Below are 22,963 nucleotides of genomic sequence, written 5' to 3'. Positions count from 1 at the left end.
GAAGCATAATTTGTTGGCTTCACTACAGACAAACTGGTCACTAAAGTTTAGAAGAAGAAACAATGATTAATACTGATGTACTGAAAATTCTGTTTCTCTCCCAATCAACTCCACGCAAAAAGTAAGATTGAAATAATCAAACAAATACCCAAGGTAACCTATATTTGGATGGTGTGAAACCGAAAAAACATCTATTTGTTGGCCAATGACAGTTCATGTATACTTGACAAAAATAGTTAGGGATATATGTAAATTCTGAAATTATGAATAATGAACTATTTATTCATTGACACACTGATTAAATATCAATCATAAAAATACCAATATCCCTAACTTATTTTGTCCAGTATATTATAACAATGTTTAACTACAACACAAACTGCATACAGTAAGCATGGATTATGCATTACTTAGACATCATACATATCACAATGTAAAATAGGTTAAAAACTCTTGTTATGTAATCAAGATATTTTAGATTTTGTTTTCAAGCAAAAAAATATTTTTAGCCATTCATTTCTGAATCAAGGCCAAAAATATGATTGGTATAGCAAGACAGCCTCCTTTCTTAAAACAAAATGGCCACTGGTTGCTTTGAAATTGTACTCTGCCTCCTTCATGTTTTGAAAGACATTTAAGTGTGTCTTACAATAGAATCATGTTGCAAGCCTAATATTGGTGTATCACAAATTATTCAGCGCTATAAATCTCTTGGGTATTGCAGGGCTACTTAGGTCATCAGAGCCAGAGATTAAGTGGTCACAATGGCTACTCAATATGAATGGTTTCTGGATTTGGGAGCACACTGACTGCATTTAGCCATACACATTGTGTTGCTCATGACATTGACCCCTGGTTTGTAAGCACCAGTTACATAATGGGCCCTCATGAAACCGCTATAATTTTGTTGACTATAAAGTCACACCCAACTCATTTCTCAACACATTTTAAATATAATATCAAATCTCAATTTGGACCATCAAAATATTTGTTTAGAATATGCATATAAGTGATTTCATGATCAATGAAAAATCTACAATGACTTGCATTGACATCAGCTGCATAATCCCTTATTAAAACATAGTGAATTAACTGAATGACAAAACACAACAGTCTGCATACATCTCAAGCAGAATAGTACAAGTTAAAAGACACGGATAAAACCATGGATAAAACCATGGATACAGCATCCACGAAACCCACAAACCTGAGTCGAGGCATCATTAACAAATATTCACAACAATCACTCAGAACATGCACGACAATATTCACTTGCACACTCCACAGCAAACATCTACAATAATGTGTCCATAATCAGCATCTGCGTCTCTTAAAGTGACGACTCAATCATGGCAATTTTCTCACTTGCAGCAAACCATCAAAGACAAAGATTCTTAGTCTGAATAATCACAAATGCTTGGCAGAAAAAGTCATCTTCAGCCAAAGGTGTTGTCCATAGTAAACACTGTGTGGAATATAAGAATTTTTTTTTTCCTAAGTGTCCAACAGGTACAGTGGAATCTCTCTATTACCTACTGGCCTGGGACCAACTCGGCTTTAATGATAAATTAAGAACAATTTTGCCGGGACTCAGAGAGTAGTCCGGATTATGGAGAAAACCGGTTTACAAAGAGTCCGGATTTGATAGATTCCACTGTACTTTCATTGCAATCATCAAACACTTTGAATATTTTATAAGACTAACATAATTTATGGATTCAAGGAATCCAAAATAAGTGAAATTTGGATCAACAGGCTAGCTATTCTCGAAACGTTCGTAGCCCTACAAACTTCTTAAGCCCATTCTTAACACATTAGCTACGATCGAAGTGAAGAATTCATAGGGCTAAGAACGTTTCGAGAATAGCTAGCCAGATCCATAAACAAAGCCATTAAGAATAGATACCACCTACCGACCTTTAAAACAATAACTAAATAGAAACTCTAAACTTTCTAGGCTAATTGCATGAAACTTGTTATGAAAAACCACATACCTTCTCAGGTATACAATAACGTGTTCCCATGGCAACTTAAAACTCCTACATGCAGGCACACATACAAAACACTGGACAATTTTAAACCTGCTCTAGCAAGAATGTCCTTGAAATCAGGTAATCTACTCTAATATGAAACCTCTTAATGAAGATCTAAGGACTCCTCTAGTGGAAGTCGAACCAGGCAAACTTTGGAAACTTTGGAATCAACCGAACAGGCTTCTAAATTCTCAGTAATTGAAGCATTTAGACTAGCATATTTCTGTATCTCTCATACACAACCTAAACGGATGGATTCCGAATGAAGGTAAATAAGACTATTATTGAAGTTTCTTCACACTCTTTTATTTCTGGCGCATGTCATCTACAGCACAGAGGTACCCTTGAAGGAGAATATCGTAAATTACCCAATTGAGGTGGTGAAGAACGGAAGTCAAATGATTTTAAAAAGCTGACTTTAGTGGCTCAATATGCATCACACCCTTGCCTTGACCAAACACCCTGACCAAACCTTCTATGCAGATGTTCTGAGATCTCCACTGAAAGAGGCATTTTGAAGAGAGTAAAAGATCTCATCTTCAAGATATTGCGGTAGCAAAAACAAAACATCTATACCTTGAAATACCATAAAATACTATAGCACCGAATCTTGCTGGTAATACCATCCAGGTTCACATTGAAAGATGGCCTAAAAGTTTGCTGATATTGTGCTGGTATTTGAATCTTGGGACTTTCTCAATTATCAACACAAGGACTGACTGACTGAGTTTAGTTTTACGCCGCTTTTAGCAATATTCCAGCAATATCACGGCCAGGGACACCAGAAATGGGCTTCACACATTGTGCCCATGTGGGGAATTGGAACCCGGGTCTTCGGCGTGACGAGCCAACGCTTTAACCACTAGGCTACCCCACCGACCCTCAACACAAGGAACTGTGACTAGCACACATTGTCTTGATGCTTAATTTCGAACACTACTGTAGTGATCAATAAAATACTTTTACATCATCATTCAACTTACAAATACATGTACCACCCATTCTGGCTCAAAGTGCCCTTACATTTCATCCAGGTACTAAAGGTGAAATTATAAAAAATCTGACATCAGGCTTGAATGATCAAAATTGATCATGGTTTTTGCTCCCGTGGAACTTAAATGTAGGACCCTGGAAATTTGAACATTTAACATTACTGCAAAGACAAGGACGTTTCACCTTATTTGGTATACCGGTATATCAATCATTACTGCTGGACCCTCACAACGTAAAGTTTAAGTTCAAAGCAGCAAACAGACATATTCTTGGATTTCAGGCATAGGCATATCAACAGCTTCTGCAAAAACATATATTTCTGCTTTTAGACAAAACCAAAAATCCCCTTCCCTGATCGCACAGTGTAACCCAGTACAAACATCAAGATGAAGTTGTCTATTTTTTCGCAAAAACAAAGCGTGTTTTTATCAATGAAATGACTATATGAAGTGCGAAGTATTTTACTTGTGAACTATATATCCGGTGTATTCATGGACGTTAAGTACAACAGTTTACAAGAACATCATCCAAGGTTCATTTAGACGTTCCCTCTTTGTTTCGGCCCAAATGTAACAACATAAACATTGTAATAAAAAATTGCACAATTCATTCTCGACAAGAAAAACTCAAAACAAAATGAATAAAGTTACCTTGTCAGGCGTTTTGCATGATGATTCATGATCATTCACAGTACACACAGACACTACTTTTTAAAATACTACTCAACTGAAGATGAGAACACATTCTTCTGTCACAACACTACAGTAATATGAATACTGTAGTACATATGTAATATGAAGGATTTCATTGTTCTGTGACGCCAGATCAATATTTATTTTCTGTTGTACAAATTTACTAGACAGACAGGAAAATCTAACTCAAGCATGTTGGTGTCCGACGGAAAGTAAATAAGACAAGAATGATAAAAATTAAAGGTACCTTTTGAAAATAAATGAATTAGATCAATTCTTCTTTTTTTTTATAAGAGTGAGTGAGTGAATTTAGTTTTAGGCCGCTTTTAGCAATATTCCGGCAGGGGACACCAGAAATGGGCTTCACACATTGTACCCATGTTGGGAATCGAACCCGGGTCTTTGGCGTGACGACCGAACACTTTCCCTTCCTGTGGTACTGATTTTTATTAACATTTCACCAACCAATCAAATGTCAAGATAAGGAAAAGGAATGCTGAATTTCTCATAAATGTCATCAGGTGGGCTTAGGGGGTTGGGGGAAAAGATGGACAGTGGGTAGTAATCATCGTAAAAAACATGGAAATCAATCCAGGTGTTAGTGTAATTAAACGTCAAGGTAAGGAAAAGGAATGGGGAGACACACCTTGGGGAGTAATAATTGTAGAAAACACTGAAATGTGATGCCTGGGAGTCAAACGATGTGCGATGAAGGGGCTGCATTATCTCCTTTTCTACAGAATGGAGGCCCCTTTGAAAGGATAGAGTGCCCCATGGCACATCTTTGGTAGCAGTTAGAATCATATGAAATTTCACAGACAGGAATATTGATTATTCCATGGCTAAATGCTGCTAACATAACGATGAATCACTATTCGTTCCATGAATGTTGCAAATCACATTCAAAGATATATACGGTATTGTTTGCAAATAATAGGTATATTTATGGAAAAATTGTTTTAATTAATACTCTACCTACAAAAAAAATTACCCATATAACCAATTTTCAACCTCAAATTATTCAATAATTAAACAACAAAAAATATAATATATATTACCTGATATATCAATACATGATCAACAAGAAAACAGTACTACAAACACACTTTGTACCAGATTCAATTTCAAAGCAGTTTTGCCTGAAAAATAATAACAGAAAACAACTCATCTAACCATGAAATTCAACCAAGCCGAAACAGTGCTGATAACATGTGTGATTAGATTAAATTTCATTAAAAAATAACATATTGACTTGTTCAAGCGCTGGCCAGGTTAGAGCGTCTGGCCATCTCCAACAAACAGAAGCTATGCCAATCTTGCCATCAAAACACTTTCTTGCATGTTTCCATGAGAATCCCCATTACAGAGTCATAGAACCGGCGCTCTGGCATCATGAGGTCAATCATGACATCAAAGTGGTCGCAGCCTGGCAACACTCGCACTGTCACGTCCGAGAAAATGTCACTTAGAGCATCACTGAATCTGGTTGTTGATGACAATGGAACCACAATGTCTTCCGTTCCATGGACAAGCACCATCTTTGGTAGGCTGTGGATAAAAAAACATATAAAACTTTATATAGGTGGAGCAAGTTTATCTTTCTTTTCTATTTTGTGAGTGAGTGAGTGTATATCAATGTTCCAGCAATATCATGTCTGGGGACTGATCGGCAGAACCAATATGCTTCGCTCACCTTACTGCGAGTTGCAGGTACACGAGTATGGCTGTTAACATGGATGACGTAATTTAAAATTGCACTACGTATAGACAGTTAAATGACGAGTAAAAGCGAGTGAGTGAGTTTACAATTCTTTTAGCAATATTCCAGCAGTATCACGAACCCGGGTCGAACCAGTGACGAGCAAAAGCTTTAATCACTAGGCTACCAAACAACAGCCCCCCTATTTTTTTGTAAATGAGCTTTAAAACAGTTTTCTAATTCATCAGCATGTCACATTTATATTGGTGGAAAGCCTACAAGGATGCACATCCTAGACAGTAACCACTTTGGTGAAACAAGGGTATGGTGCAGACAAACCAAGAAACATAAACAGGTGAAACCGGGATTCAAACCCATTATCATAACCTCTGGCACCTCTAAGGGAAGCGACTCCGCACAAATTTTGATGACACCTATGCCCCCATCTTTTACTCACAACATTCCCATTTTATAATCTGTTTGTGTGACGTCATGCCACAATATATTACCAATCAAATCTTGCTTCACATATTGTCATAAACTTATGATGATAAAGGGAAATCATACTTCCATTCGTCTTTGCTGTTAGCAACACATTACACGTAAATTCAGAATAAATTCTCAAAATCACAACTTCATATCAGTGATGTACGGACTTAGATTCAGTTATTGGAACAGTCCCATTCACAGAATCATACAATATGTAATTTTCTGACTAAAATTGATATTTTATACTTATCCTGACTCATGCTAATTATGCTTGTCTCCTTCTTCTTGGGAATGATAGTGGAACACTTGAAATCCCTTGAAATTCCCTTCTAAAAAGCGGACGTAAATCACTACTCACCAAGGAGTTGCCTCCCTTGCCCCTTTGGCGCCCTTTTAATCACCTGACCGACCATGCCTCGTCACTCTCTCCTTCGCCCTTGAGGACGATATCCTTTTATATTTTCGGACCTTATATCAAAATTATTGCTGTATACGGTTTTTAGGATTATATTCTACATTACGGTTTGGAATTTGATCTAAATTTCCGTTGTTTGACATGTGTTTTCATTGACATTGACAGGGTGAGTAGTAATGTTACGTCCGCTTTTTAGAAGGGAACTTCAAGGGATTTCAAGTGTTCCACTATCATTCGCAAGAAGAAGGAGACAAGCATAATTAGCATGAGTCAGGATAAGGAAAAATAAGACATCCTTATATCCTCCTGTATAGACATATTTTTACAAGTTGTAAATTGCATTTATCTGCCTTGATATTTGTTTGTTTGTTGTTTTGGGCTGCACTGAGCAATGTTCCAGCTATACGTCAGTGGTCTGTAGATAACTGAGTCCAGACCATCCAGTGATCAACATCAAGAGCATCGATCTACTAAGTGAGTGAGTCTGACCACCCAAGCACATTAGTCACCTCTTACTAACTTGTAGTCTTACAACAAGCATGGGTTGCTGAAGTCAGTGAAGACCAATTCCGCCTTGACAAGACTTCATGGATCATAAACTCAAGATGACAGTGTGAAACAATAACGATATAATTGCAGCTCCATACTTTTCACCATAAAGCTACAATAACTTTCAAGGTTAAACCAGCAAATATTTTTGCAGTACTGTCTCAATACAAGGAGAGACATTGCTGTAAATATGTTTTTTGATAATGTTTTTAAATTTCTACACATCTCTGTGAACTCCATTTCGAAAATTTGGAACCCATGTTTAAACAACTGAAAGCTTCAAGTACCCTGTACCATTAAAATATATAACTCTGTACATCCCTGTGTCACTCTCACCTGATACTCCTGCCCAGGTTTTTAATAATGACTGTGGGTGAAAATCTCTCAAAGTGATCCTCCCCATACATTGCCCGCCCCATGCTGGAGATGTCCTCGACACCCCGCCCGTACTCATGAATGTAGTGGTCGGCGATGTTGTAGACTCCAGCTAAACCTGCAGCACAACAGTTAAGTTTCAGTATCTGTACTTAGTAAATCAAGACATTAATATGACTGTAACATACGGTAGTTATATCTGGATTGCACTTTCTAAGTAAAACAAAATTTTTATTGGAGTCCCATTTGGGATTCAAACCCACACTCCTCAAACAACTTTCTGAAAGGGACTGTCTATTCATACAATACATAAAAATATTTATATAGACCTAAATTTCAAGCTAATGCTGCCTGGACCAGACAATCCAGTGATCAACATCATGAGCATCAATCAACGCAATTGGGATATGATGACATGTGTCAACCAAGTCAGCAAGCCTACCCATTCTATCCCGTTAGTCATCTTTCATGACAAGCATGGGTTGCTGAACACCAATTCTAACCCGGATCTTCACAGGTCATAAAGTCAAAGACTGACTGATTGAGTTTGGTTTTACGCCGCTTTTAGCAATATTCCAGCAACATCACGGCGGGGGACACCAGAAATGGGCTTCACACATTGTACCCATGTGGGGATTCGAACCCGGGTCTTCGGCCTGACGAGCCAACACTTTTACCACTAGGCTACCCCACCGCCCTCAAGTCAAAGAGCCTGACCACATGTTCCTATTGGTTACAACCATTACAGGTTGAGAGCTAGTCTAACATGGAATCCTAAACGGTAATGACATGAATCTTTACTTTGTTGTTTAACACTGCACTCAGCAATATTCCAGGTATATGGTGTCCGTCTGTAAATAATCAAGTCTGGGCCAGACAATTCAGTGATCAACAGCATGGGCATTGATCTACACAATATGGATATGATGATGCGTCAACCCAGTCAGCAAGCCTGACCACCCAATCCTGTAAGTCACCTCTTAAGACAAACATGTGTTGCTGAAGACCAATTCTAACCCGGATCTTCACGGGTCTATGAATCTTTAACATCACATACCTACAAATGCTTTAACTGACTTGCACAGATCCACCAAGGTAGCATGTCTCTCAATATCCTTTGGTCGAACAGTAACAACTGAGTCATCATCCCCACTGTCCTCATCTTCCTCCTCCTCCCCACCTCCTCCTTCAGCCACGACAACATCCTCAGCACTTTCCTCTGTAGGACTAGGAATCACATCCATACTGTCATCACATGGTCTGGTCTCACTGCTGGCCATAGTGGATTCTTTCCCTCCTTGCTGTCCATTGAGGACTTCAAATGTACTTGTTGCCCCATTATTAACTTCACTATTCTGCTGTTCACCATTTTCACTTAGGAGGGCAAAACTCTCGGAGGACCCTGAGCTCCCCTCCTGGCCTTCCTGCTCCTCCCCGTTACTGTTGTTGTTTGATCCTGTGTAGTGTTGGTCGTCAAACTGGAGTTGCCTCCCCTTGAAGGGCTGGATCTGTATGCGTTCATCATGTAACAATTCCAGAATTGCCATGGCCGAGAGATGGGCCCCTGATGAGTGGCCAATCAGCATTATTTGATCCTGAAGAGAATAAAATTAATCAAAACATATCAGTAATCAGGTAGATAAGGGGAACTTGGCTTTAACATGACAGTCAACATTGATACTATCATACTGAGTGTGTGAAAGTTAAAAAAAACCCATGATGATAATTTTTATGGAGAAAGATGATGATTTTTATGTACAATGTGAATACCCATTTTTAAAATGAATTTATGTACAAAGTAAGTGGACCCCCATGTCATGTACAAAATCAATGACACATCATTTGGAACCCCCCTCCCCTTCCAATAAGTTTTAAGCATGATTTTTAAATATTGTTATGTACAAAATTGCTGACCCCTCTACCTCCCCAGAACACCCCCTAAAATCACCCCCACAAAAACACACACACACACCATAAACAAAACAAACCAAAGTCAAAACAAAACAAAAACCCATAAAATAAACAGTCCCTGTTTACATTAACAGAAATCATCAAAAAAGTTTTTTGCATGTTTTAACAATTCTATGAGCCAATAATGCAGAGGATTTGTAAAAACAAATAATTCAAGTAATACTCGGTACAAAGCCTGAAGACTTGTGAAATACTGTTTCCACTACTCTTCCAGGCTAGTCTTTTAGAAATTTATAGGAAAAACAGATTCCATTTCATAGACTATAGACACCATATGTGTATAAGGCAAACGTTTCCCCACGTACCTTATTACCTCCATATGTGTGGATGTTCTCGTGTACCCAGTTGATGGCGTCCACCACGTCCTGCACCATATCATCCACATAGCCCTTGATAAAACACAACAGTAATCACAATAACAAACCATATAACAATGAATAGCTGTTGGGGTATTTTTACTGCTTTGTATTAAGATTATATCACATGATGTTTGCTGCATGGAGGTAGAAAGAGAAGTGAGTGAGTGAGTTTGGTTTTACGCCGCTTTTAGCAATATTCCAGCAATATCACGGCGGGGGACACCAGAAATGGGCTTCACACATTGTACCCATGTGGGGAATCGAACCCTGGTCTTCGGCATGATGAGTGAACGCTTTAACCACTAGGCTACCCCACTGAAATGGGCTTCACATGTTGAACCATGTGGGGAATCGAACCCTGGTCTTCGGCATGATGAGTGAACGCTTTAACCACTAGGCTACCCCTACCTTGACAAAGAAAAGTGAAGAAGTAAAAAATGTCCATTACTTTTTAAAGGAAGGATGCTGGCGTTAACGTGGGCAGGTCCATAAACATAACGCCTTTGTTTCGAGCCTAAGATATACAACTCAGGGTTTTACCTCAACTCACAAACATAGGGGTTAAAGGGACACTCAGTTATTAGTTTTACAGGTCCTTGCACACAATATGAGGTTCCCCTGATTAGTGTGAAGTAACAGTCTCAAGAACTGTACATTTTGATCATTTCTTTAGAGCCTGGAATGAATCATTGATCATGTGGACTGGTGGATGAAATGATGCACGTAACTGCTCTGAAAGAAACAACAAATCACTTAGCAAGGTCACAGATGTGTTGTGGGTAATATTTTGTGTACCTCTGGATGCAGTGAATTGTTTTCCATTCTCTACATTTGTACAGACTAGATGCACATAAACCCAGCAACTAACTATGGTAAGAATATATTGTATGAACAAAACTCGATGTTACAGAATCATAAGTGCACAATCATGATAGGTTCAAGTTTCAACAAAAATTTGATTATATATTTGATATAAGCAACAGATGCTTTTATTTGCACCAAGAGGATACTCTCTCCTTACCACTGATCAATCCATCATAAACAGATGCTGTTGACTCTTTATCAATATGTCAAAAAATGGAGTCCACTTATTTACATACATACATACTGCAACCAGTGATAAACAGAATCATAACAAACTGTTTTGTGTTGATGCATCACACATTAGGGTTTCAGATCAGTTCATTTCCTAGGACAATGGCTAATTGTCTTCTAATTGTAAAAGATTAGTTTTTAAATTTGGTAAATATAAGAAGAAAGTCCTAAATCTTGACTATGTTCAAATGCCATTTGTTTTCAGTGAAATCACTGTAACTATAAAATAGCAGAATGGCATTGATGTCATTGGCAATAAATCATTAAAAGTAGATCTTCTGTTCCAGCATGATGCCTCACTGCGTGAGGATCAGACGACACCCCCAAAGAGTGAGTGAGTGAGTGAGTTTAGTTTTACGCCGCTTTTAGCAATATTCCAGCACTATCACGGCTGTGGACACCAAAAATGGGCTTCACACATTGTACCCATGTTGGGAATTGAACCTGAGTCTTCAGCGTGATGAGCGTTACGCTTTAACCAGTAGGCTACCCCACCGCCCCACCTCCAATTTCAAAAGAAGCTTGCGCCAGGTGAACTTAGACCACAAATCAAAATGAAGGAGGCAAGAGTTCTTGAGGAAATCATATGTCAGCTTTCTGAGTGATGGTATTTGTACTAATGAAATATGCACAGTAATATAACAGCCATACTTAATTTTTTGGCATACAGAGCTCTCTGATTGTATTAATTATATGTGGGTCTGAATATTTCTCTTGACCATGCATAGAACGTACAAGACAAACAACCTCCTGGTTAGGTATCATCAGTTTTTCACACAAACAGGTACATGAAGGAGTAAAAGACCAAGGTCATGATCCACAAATTGATCATAGCACAAAGACCATGGTAATATAGACTTTATAACATAAGGCCAGACCAATTTTATTTCTTGTTTTATAGATTTTTGTCCTCAGAAAACCTAAAGGCAGGTGGGGAATTTTAAAATAAATAAATCACCAGTCAAAGTAATATTCCTTTTAAATACTAAAAGTATTTACTTTTGGCAATTTATGAGTGTATGTGGGGCAAAAAATGAATCTAAAAACAATTTCTTGTAAGTTTACATTTTTGGCCAATAAAACATTAGCATTTATTTTTTGAGAGGGGAAAATTAATTTTTATTTGTTTTCTTATTTTTGAAAAAATATGACAGGCAGATCCGTAAAACAAGAACAAAAATTGGTCTGGCCTAATAGCAAAAGATGGCTTTGAAGAGCGGGACCTGGGACTGGGTTATACAACATGTACAGTGAACACACATCTCTATACACATTGTCATCATCATTAATCTATCCCAAACATACACCTGTATAAGCTGATTAGGAAATAAACCTACTGTGTTTTCAAAGCAGAGCAATTTTACATCTAGATTTAAACATGCACAGCTGAATTTGCAATGAATGTTGCAATGTTCATCTCCATTCTACTACTATAAAATTCCATGAGGACTGTTTGATGTTAGCAAATAGTTTCACTAAAGTGTTATTGTCATGATAAATAAACACTGTCATCATGGTCAAGACATGTAAAAAAATTCACATTGTTACTGTTTCATTGAATATATTGAATAATAATTCAGCTGCAGACGTATTATAGTACATGTATTCGATACCCAATATGTATGATGTTCACCTTCTTGTGGATTTGTTGCAACCATAGTATCTATACATATAAAAGTTAGCTTACCTGTGGATACAGTGAGTAGTTGATACAGCAGACAATCACCCCCAGTTTGGATGCAATCTGCATACACAGCAGCCCGTACATGCTCTTGTCCCCAGCTCCCCATGCCCCACCGTACACGAAGATCACCACAGGTCGCAACTCAGCGGGATTGTGAGGAAACGGGGAATACACATCTAATGTCCGGTCATTGCGTCCATAAGACAAATCCTGAAAATATATTCCAATCATTAACTTGTTCAATCCACTTATAAATCTCCTGTCATCAAGAAACAGACTTATGTTATTCTGATTACACCTAAACTAAAATTCTAATGGTTTATGAGGATCCATGTTAATATGTTTTATAGGACCTGTGAAGATCCGGGTTAGAATTGGTCTTCAGTAACCCATGCTTGTCGTAAGAGGCGACTAACGGGATCGGGTGGTCAGGCTTGTTGACTAAGTTGACACATGTCATAGCAGGGATTTACATGAAGTCCTGTATTTGAGGGTCCCTGGGACTCATACTCCTAATTTTCAGGGGTCCTGGGCCTCCTTTCACTAAGCACTAAGGTGATCCAGGGTTCGAAATACGCCATATACTAGTGTGCCATGGCACAGTAAATATTGAAATGGCACGGCTGAAAAATGCTCTCGGTGCCCTTTTGACATGCCTAATTTCTTAGAGACATAACTCACATTTAGTCATTTAATCCCCCAAGCAATTATTTTTTTCCAAACTGAATAATACCATACATATTTGAATGCTCATAAACCCATTTCTTTATGTAACAATAAATTTCAAATGATCATCATCATTGTCATATATTCTAAAAACATGTGGGCATGATTTCTGAAAGGCACACCTAAAATATTTGTCTGGTGCCCTAAGGCACACTTAGAAAAAAAAGTATTTCTATCCCTGTGATCGTAAGTCACTAGAGTAACCTTAGTGCAATGTTGGAGAATGGGAGTTAAGGTTAACCTTAGTAAAGGTTGCTGAACATGGTGAAAGGAGCCCCTGGACAACAAAATGGGGGTCCCAGACACTTAAATATTATTATTAATACCGTTACTGTATTGTGTATCATGATCATCACATTGTTACAGTAATTAAATTGCAAATAATACCATAACCCAGCTAGTAGCAAACTCAGTGATAACTTATTGTCACTTAATTGGAATTTTTACAAAAAGTATTTGGACGTTTTCTGAGTCCCTGTGGACGCGCTGATAAATTTGGTTGCATCCATTGTCAATTTTATGCTTATAGGAAGCAGGAATTCATGTCCTGTAAATCCCTGTCATAGTATCCAAATTGCATAGATCTATGCTCATGTTGTTGGTCACTGGACTGTCTGGTCCAGACAAGAGTATTTACCATTGTTTACAGACCACCGCCATATAGATGGAATATTGCTGAGTGTAGCGTTAAGCAACAAACAAACCAAAGTATCATACTTTATGCACTTTACATTCCTAATTAAGATGAAATGTTATTTTTTAACTGGTAACAAAATGGTAAGAACAAGCACAATTTTCTTATTGTATATGCAACAGCTATCATCCCAATGTATTTCATACCCCAATCTACTAAATATGTTTCCGACGGGCTGTTATACATGAAGGTAATGTCTAATGTCTCCTTACCCGTGTTAATGTGTTAAAGATTACATTTTATTGTACTGTGTGTGGCAGGGTGACCATATCATTACAAACTAGGGACGTCACAGCTTGAGAATTTTGAAGAGGTTACTCGTCCAAACATAATATCATTAAATGAACTGTTTCCATATCATTACATTCAAAATGAGATTGATGTTACATGTGATATACTTGAGTCATTTTGTGTCACAACTGTTGGACAGATGACCAGCTGTTACTGCGTCAAAACAGAACATTACAGTGTAAAAACATTCAGCTTATCAAACGCTTCTACACATATCAGATGATGCATCATCAACATATCATCAAAGTAAACAATGCTTTAATGCCTACCATATTCAACTACTTAGGCACTTCGACGCGTGAAGATCCGGGGTAGAATAGGTCTTCAGCAACCCATGTGCTTGCCATAAAAGTATCTTGTCGTGAAGAGGCTTACTAACGGATCGGTGGTCAGTTTTCGCTTGACTTGGTTGACACATGTCATCGGGTTCCCAATTGGCGCAGATTGATGCTCATGCTGTTGATCACTGGATTGTTGGTCCAGACTCGAGACCGCCATATAGCTGGAATATTGCTGAGTGCGGCGTAAAACTAAACTCACTCACTCCACTTAGGCACTTCAAGTACTAAGAAAATTGACAAAGGGGAGATAATGAATTTTAAGATGACCAGTGTCCCCGATATTGTCAGGGGGTGCTTATCAGAGTATGTAGTTTCTTTAACTGCACAGACACCACAACGCAGGTAAAGTAAAGCAACGCTGTTCACAGGGAACAGATGGATCAGGGACTATGTTTGACTCCTGAAAGTTTCCAAGGCTTCTCTCTTGCCCCCCAACCAAACACATGTAACACACATGGTTTCTTCTTAGGCAAGCATTCTCCATTGTTGCACCTCAATTATGAATACTCTACCATCAGAACTAAAAGCCACCATCTGTGAATCCACTTTTAAAAGCCAAATCAAAACAAGTCTGTGCAGAACTGCTTACAATATTTGACATTTCCCCCTCACACTCCACTGACTCCTACATATGTGCCAGTGAGTAACTACACAGCTGGATACTAGGCGTTATAAAAATGATTTATATTATTATTATATTATATCATAAATATTGCCTCAGTTCACAATACACAGAATGGAACCCGGTAGGATGAGAAGACAATTTGACCTATTATGACAAGGGTCATATACTCCTAAGGGAGCACAGAATACAATTCAAGTGCTCACTGATTCATTGATCGGTAATAATGTAGTGCTTTGAGGATGCTTTAGGGTGTGGATTAGGTGTATAATTAATAAAAACATAAATAACAACCGTAATATGATATATATTGTTAACATGATACATGTTACGAATCTATTTCTGAGTATTCTGTTTCAGGTAAACAAAGAGAGGAGACATCTCAAATTTTCCACCAGCAGAGTTGGTATATTGAATGATCTTAGATAAACATAGACAGGCATTTGTTAATGGACAATGTTAGAATTTGAAAACATCGTACATATTAAAAATATATTACACTTTGCAAATAAATATTTTCATTAATTTTTGTATCTCACCTGCAGTCAATAGTCCAAATTGTTATTTGAGACACTTACAAGCAGGAACCAATGTAAGCCCACATAACATTCAGACCAGTGAGAAAAAACTCTATAAACATACCTTAGCAAGAATAGAGCGATCGGCATTGCTGTAGAAAAATTTCCATCTGAAGTACAATGGGGCATATTTAAATCGGAGCAGTCTCTGCAACACAGCATAGTTAAGAGCATACACTTTCCTTGGATGGAATGCTCGTTTGTACTTGTCCCGAGACTGTGGCCATCCATACAGAACATTGCATAAGAGTGCCACTGTATATGGTACAGCCACTGCTGAAGACGCTAACAGAAATGCACTCTTCACGATCTGCCTCAGCATTTTGTTATCTGTAAAAATCAAAAACAGAAAGGGAATATTTAGGTAGGCCAGAGCAATTATAAATTGTATCTTTTTTCTCCCATATATTCACTCAGTACACAAATCTGTAATCTTTGCCTGCTGAAAACAATAATCTGTCTATATATGTACACCAAATTTTAATTTTAGTGTGCTGTCAGCGAACAAGTAGTTATAACTGATCAACATTATCTAAATGAGACTGAGTGGAGTAATGTTTTACACCAGTCAGCAACATTTAATCTATATATGACAGCATGTAAATAATCAAATCTGAGCCAGTGGTTGACATTAAGAGCAACATCACGATACAGTGCATAGTGATACGCAATCAACCATGACCACATGATCCAATTTTGTCACACATAGACTCTACAACAACAAGAGTTCTTGCGGTGGTGATCATTAAAAATTATATATATATGTAAATGTATATGAAAACATCATTTACAGTTTATACATATCACCAAAAGTTTCACGCTTTGTCGAAACACTGTTTATTGATTTTGAACAATGATCAGCACACATTTTGATTATCTACGAGTTGTGTTAAATTATCAGTTTCACAAATTATTTGTTGGTCAAGCAGTGCTGGTGATATCCATTTCATTTGCATATTTTTTTTATCTCACCCCCAGGATAAAATTACCTGGGATTAACATTTGGATGCTAGATAAAATAATGAAATGGGACAAAATGCTGAAAAAAGCATAATTTCTGCATACTCTGCCACCTATTTTGTCATGTTTATCTGGACGACCCATGTCATCGGCCGTTGTTTTGATTGTGAGCAACTGCAACAATATGGCCTTCGTGCCTATTTGCATCGAGATCATGCAATATTTGATAAGTTGCAATATGTAACTAATTCACATCCTATCCAAACCGATTAAACACTGTTAGTGTTACAGATAACAACCTTGGTATGCATCACGTGAAAGAAATGTGTCTTCAGGTGATACAGTGCTATCGCTTCAGGAGAAGTCCCTGCCAAATTTTAAATTGGCGTAGCGTTCAGAATGAACGGCTGTCGCAATTGCAATTCATACCGTACCTGTTTTCATAAAAACGTCGAATTATTTTGACATTGGTCATCTGGTCCTGTGCGCAGCCATCTTGGATAATTGACGCGAAATTCTCCGCCACTGTTTCGTACTTAGCCCGAGTTCAACACGCGCGAAATGTGAAAACAGGTATTCACTTTAAATGTTTGTTAAAGAATTCTCAAATGTATTTAATCTTAATTTAATCAGCATTTCTTCGTTTTAACGTACACCAGCACGTACATATTTTTACTCGGAAACATATATATATTCTTTGTAAGTGAGTGAGTTTACTTTTACGCCGCTTTTAGCAATTTCCCCGGAGAGCGGAAGGTCACGGGTTCGATCCCCGATCGCGTCATACCAAAAGACGTTAAAATATGGTACTTGTTGGTCCCTGCCTGGCGCTCGGCATTAATGGGTACATCAAGGACTGGTCGGCTCGGAGTCAGTATAATGTGTCTGAGTGGGGTATTCATGCTTCACTGCGGCAAGGTATATCAGTGGGCTAGCACTATAAAACCAGCTTCAGTCTGGGCTAGTACAAGCAGCCGCACATACACATACACACGCATGCACGTCGTCATATGAGCGAAATATTCTCAAGCACGACGTTAAACCCATTTCACCTCACCTTTTAGCAATTTCCAGCAATACCACGGCGGGGGACACCATAAATGGACTTCACAAATTGGACTCATGTTCGAAACCGAACCCGGGTCTTCGGCGTGACGAGCAAACACTTTAGCCACTACGTCACCCCACCGCCCTTGAATGATATATGTTAAGCTAAAGGTACAAACCAACTCTTAGATAACTATAATTTACTGTTGAACAAGGTTACAAATCGGGATGATGTTTGAAACATATTATATGAACAAACGTACACAGACTGCCAAATTGAACAGCCCTAGTCTCCCTTTGAATGTTCAGACACGAAATGTCCCCAAGTATATGCACGCCAATGTCTCTAGTGTCAAATGGTGAGTGAGTGAGTATGGTTCTGCGCTGTTTTTAGCAATAGCCCGACAATATCTCGGAAGGGGGCAACCGGCAATGGGATCACACGTTTCAATCATGTAGGGAATAGAACCCGAGCCTTCTGTGTCTCAGCCAGTGCTTTAACCACCATACTACCCCACTGCCGCCTTATGTCAAAGACGGTACTGAATAAATAATCTCTATTTTATCTACGGATGTGTAACACAATATACGTACACTATTTTTATAAACATACTGGCAAGCAAATAGGCCGATCATGTTTGTTCTGAAATGAAAGAAGGCTTCAAAACAAAGTGAAATGTTTATTATTCTATGCTGCTTTGTAAATGGCCATAGTCTGTTTAATAGCCCTTGGTCAGCTAGCAGACCAGGGTACACTGACTGAATACACACACAAACGCCCGGTGCTGAATGTTAATCTTGATGAGAATCAAGTACATTGCCTCACAATTAGACCACAGCGATCCTCACTTGGCACTTGTGTGAGCGAGAATACGGTTGTAGACCCGTCCTTACGTTATTACATCACGTACAAAATAAACCTGCAAACCCACTGATTCGGCCAGCAGGTTAATTAGCTTTCATCTCGTTTATGAGTGAGGGGAATGGATGGATCGGCGCATTGTCCAGAATGACGGAAGGGAGACCACTCTTGTCAGCATATCGGCGCGACTTAATACGCATGGAGTTGGAGAAATCACTGAGTTTGTCCATCCGCAGCAATGAGTGCAGCAGTCCCGGCTAACTTAAACGTACATCAGCCACACACCAACAGACCTTTCCCGGGTGAGATGAACGGTCTTTGTAAGAAACAATTAAATCCATTCGCCAGTTAGCCAGTTAATACTCGGGGTCAAAACAAACTCAACATGCCCTTCTTTTTCTTTTCCGGAAACCACGACAACGGCCGACACACCAGGATGTGCTTCCTTTTATTGTCGTTTGCTTTTCGCCGACAGTTAAGTCTTCCCTATCGTTCATCATTCCTTCCCTAAATGTCACAATATAATGTCATATATTCAGAGCTATGCAACAGACGACAATCCCCCCAAATGTCAGTTATTTTTACCCGACACTGCACCTCTGTTCCTGAGATAAAACATATATGAAATAGCAAAAAACAGACTGTGAAAACGTGGACACCTTTTACTGAAAATGAACGGTTATATAAGTTTTTATTTTTTGTCATCATATTAACCTCTGAGTTTGAGTGTTGTATCTTTCTACATCTGATAGGCACTATTTTGTGATGGACTGGACTACAGTTTATCCGACGTTTGAATATATATGTATATGGGCAACAGTCGGAAACCTTAACATCGCCAAGTGTTTGGCCCATGCCATGCAGCTGCAGCCGGCTGTTTGTCGTTGCCGGAAATGGACAATGACGCCGCGTTCTGACTCCGTCTCCATATAGTTACCGTTGTCGTTGCCAACGTCCCCTCTGTTCTTAACAGATTCGCTATCGCTCATACTCCCTATCGCTCTGCATTTCGTTGACTACCGCATCGTTCCGAGATCTTCTACTGACAAGATGTTTACAAGGCTGCATATTCAAGGTATTTAAGAAAACAGTTACTGTATTTGAAAGTAATAAGGACGTAGATTGATACTGAAATTGGCCGTAGTTTGACAGCAGTATAGGTACCGATGACATGGCCGCCATTTGCAATTTTACTGAAATTCAGAAATGTCTGTCTTCTGCATGTCGTTTCTGCCTTTGAAATGTGATGTGTCCGTGTATACATATGACGGAGGATATTGTTAACTCGTTACAGATACATTTTATGTGTATTACACTTTCTTTAGATATGTTTTACCTGTAAACTGCCCTTCCAAATATACGGCCTACACTGACATCATAAGAAGGCGCTTTTTGTAAGGAAACAATGAAGAAATGCAGAGTTTAACCACATCAACGGTTTATCAAGGCCTTTACTCCTAATTCATCTGAGCGTGTGTCCGTCAGTCTGTTCATGAAAATGCTAAGACGTAAATAGAAAGTTCTGCAGTGACGTGCTGCGCATGAAATGGCTACATTTGTAGACCAGAGGCTTTGTGTTGTCTTGTCCTCAAGGTGAAAACGCTTAAATCGAACCCTTTCACCCCTGGTATCGCTTAAGATAAAGTAACTTTGTTTTATCAGAAGGGTCTCTATTGATCCGATGGTCTGATGGTACAATCCGCATGTCTGGAAGTATTATATCTGGCTACATTTTGGACGGTCCCCAAGTACATACGGTTATTAAGTTTCCTTTGTACATGCATTTATGATGTATTGAATACGTTGCTTTGGTTATTTTCAGCACGGGAAGACATGATCCGGTATCATGTGACTCCTGCTGCTAGTCTATGGCCGTCGCTGGATGAGGAATCCGACTGTGTATGTATCCCATCAACGTGTCCTTCATATTGGGCAGAATAGCTTGCTTCTTTTGTAGTAAACTAACACTATAAAGAACAACCCAGGCGTTGTGAGTTACAACGTTCTTTACTCCATGTGCTTTTACAATGCCGGGTGCACACTCACTGATGACGTCATCATGTGACCTAATGAGCAGTGCTTATATAATAGTTGTAGGACTACTTGCTACATCTCCCTTTTGATAAGAAAAGAGATTATTCAGTAGCATATGCTTATCGTGATGACTAGATTATGTAAATCGCTGTGATAATTACACGAAATCCCTGAAAGCTGTAAACTGGAGTGGACACTCTTTATCATGAAACAATAAATCTGATAACTGAGCAGAATAACACTTGCATCTAACAGTCTTTAAGTGTCCATATACAAAACTTAATCTCTCTTGTATCGGATAACACGTTGAAGTCCATGAACTTTGTATAAACACTAACTTCAATTAAAGTTCAACTTTCACTATTCACATCCTAAGCACAGAACCCTTCTAAGCATAGTCATTGAGATATTTGGGTTTTGTTACAGTTATCCCAGATCTGGTCGTAACTTTGCTTGGTTTAGACCTCGGAGTCGACAGCTTTGGGGACAGTGGAGCTGGAGGCAGCACTGCAGTCCGCGAGGGTGAGACTGAACGTTGGCAAGACAGGTTCATCTCTACTGGAGCTGGTGTTAATGCCTCGTTTGTCTTCCTCAGATCTTTTCGATTGCGTCGCAGCAGTTGATTGTTCTCGGTGATCACTTCATAGGATCGCGGGCGATCAGCGACAGGGCCTACGACTTTAGCTTTTCTCCACAACTTATCACTTGTTGTGTGTGGTGATACTCTAATAATGTCACCACTGTTAAGCGGAGGCAGAGACTTGCTTCCTCTGTTGTAGTAGAAAGCAGACTACTTCTTCAAATCTAACAATGATTTGTGACATGACTGCACAGTTTCTGGTTTTAACAGTTTTCTTGTAGTCGAAAGGAGCGTTCTGGTTCTTCGACTCATCAGACTTTGAGCAGGACTGTAATTTATACCCTGGGTTGGTGTGTTTCTAAAGTCCAGAATTGCAAGATATGGGTCACTGTTAGCCTGTTTTGCTTTCTTCAGCATACTTTTAGCTGTCTTCACTGTCTTTAGCTTGCTCGGCCTTTCCATTGCTTTGAGGGTAGGCTGGTGATGAAGTGACATGAGTGAAGTCCCAGATTTTGGCGAATTTTCTGAATTCTTCAGATGAATACTGTGGTCCATTGTCTGTGACACAGACATCCGGTATACCATGTCTGGCGAATTGTCCCTTAAGCTTGTTGATCACTGTTGGAAAGTGTGTATCCGGAAGATAGTCAATCTCCCAGAAGTTTGAGAAGTAGTCGACTGTTATCAGGTAATTGCAATTATCTAACACAAACAGATCAGAACCAACTTTAGCCCAGGGTTGGTCAGGTACATTATGAGACGGTTCCTTGGGTTGTTCTGTGTCGTTAGAACGACAAATGTCACACTTAGATACATAGTCCTTCATCGCTACATTCATTCCCGGCCAGTAAATGCTCTCTCGGGCTCTGCGGAGACAGCCTTCTGTCCCGATGTGTGACATGTGAACTTTGGAGAGCATATCCTTTCGAAGACTTTTGGGGATGACTGCTCTGTATCCTCTAAAGATCAGTCCATCTTGGACAGTAAGCTCATCCCGGGCATGGAAGTATGGTTTGGCAGCTTCCGGTACATTGGAGATTTGATCTGGCCATCCTTGCCAGATGATGTCATACAAAGTTTGAAGATCTTCATCCTCCACGGTGTGTTCCTTAATTTCTCGCAGTCTCTCTGGAGTAACTGGAACATAGTCTACCATGTTGATGGATTCCATCTCTTCTTTCGGAGAACAGCCTGCAATGGGAGCTCTGCTTAGCGTATCAGCAAGAAGCATTTCTTTTCCCGGTTTATACTTGAGGCACAGTTCATACTTTTGCAAACGCTTCGGTGCCTTGTGTAATGTTTTAACCATTATGACTTCCAGTGGCTCGTGGTCTGATTGGACACTCACAGATCGGCCGTACGAGTGCTGGTGGAACTTTTCCATGCCAAAGACAACTGCTGAGAGTTCCTTTTCTATTTGGGCATATCTGGTTTCAGCATATGTGAGAGCTGTGCTAGCGAAGGCGACAGGTTGACCATTCTGCAGGAGTGCAGCACCCAGTCCTTTCATTGACGCATCACACTGGAGAGTGACTGGCTCTTTGCTGTCGAAGAACTTCAGTACAGGGTGATTGCTTACCAACTGTTTCACACCCTCTACTGCTTTGTCATGTATGTCTTCCCAGCACCATTCTACATCTTTGAGGGTCAGTTTCCTAAGCGGCTCACACACATTGCTTAAGTTTGGGAGGAACTTGCTCAAATAGTTCACGAACCCGACAAAGCGTTGAACGCCGGCTACATCTGTAGGAGTAGGCATGTCCAACACAGCTTTTATTTTCGCAGGATCCAGTCTGAGACCTTCCGAGGTTAAGAGATGACCCACAAATGAGACTTTCGGAGATTTGAACGTCACCTTGTCCGGATTTATCTTG

General features: G+C 39.3%; 1 protein-coding gene across 1 annotated transcript; it reads right to left on the bottom strand.

The window, feature by feature from the left end:
• Window positions 1-3,448: 3,448 nt before the first annotated feature.
• LOC124289346 (isoprenylcysteine alpha-carbonyl methylesterase ICME-like) lies at window positions 3,449-17,073 on the bottom strand. Its single transcript, XM_046725958.1, has 7 exons — window positions 17,001-17,073; window positions 15,671-15,936; window positions 12,358-12,564; window positions 9,522-9,605; window positions 8,303-8,840; window positions 7,207-7,363; window positions 3,449-5,266 (listed from the first exon to the last, which is right to left on the bottom strand). The coding sequence occupies exons 1-7, from the start codon at window positions 17,008-17,010 to the stop codon at window positions 5,041-5,043; spliced, it is 1,488 nt and encodes a 495-aa protein (XP_046581914.1). The 5' UTR covers window positions 17,011-17,073; the 3' UTR covers window positions 3,449-5,040.
• Between the last annotated feature and the right edge of the window lie 5,890 nt (window positions 17,074-22,963).

This window comes from Haliotis rubra, unplaced genomic scaffold (genome assembly GCF_003918875.1).
Source record: "Haliotis rubra isolate DU_JTF1 unplaced genomic scaffold, ASM391887v1 Scf44, whole genome shotgun sequence".
Lineage (NCBI taxonomy): Eukaryota > Metazoa > Mollusca > Gastropoda > Lepetellida > Haliotidae > Haliotis > Haliotis rubra.
The sequence above is the reverse complement of the archived record's forward strand: the minus strand, read 5'-3'. Positions and strand labels throughout refer to the sequence as shown.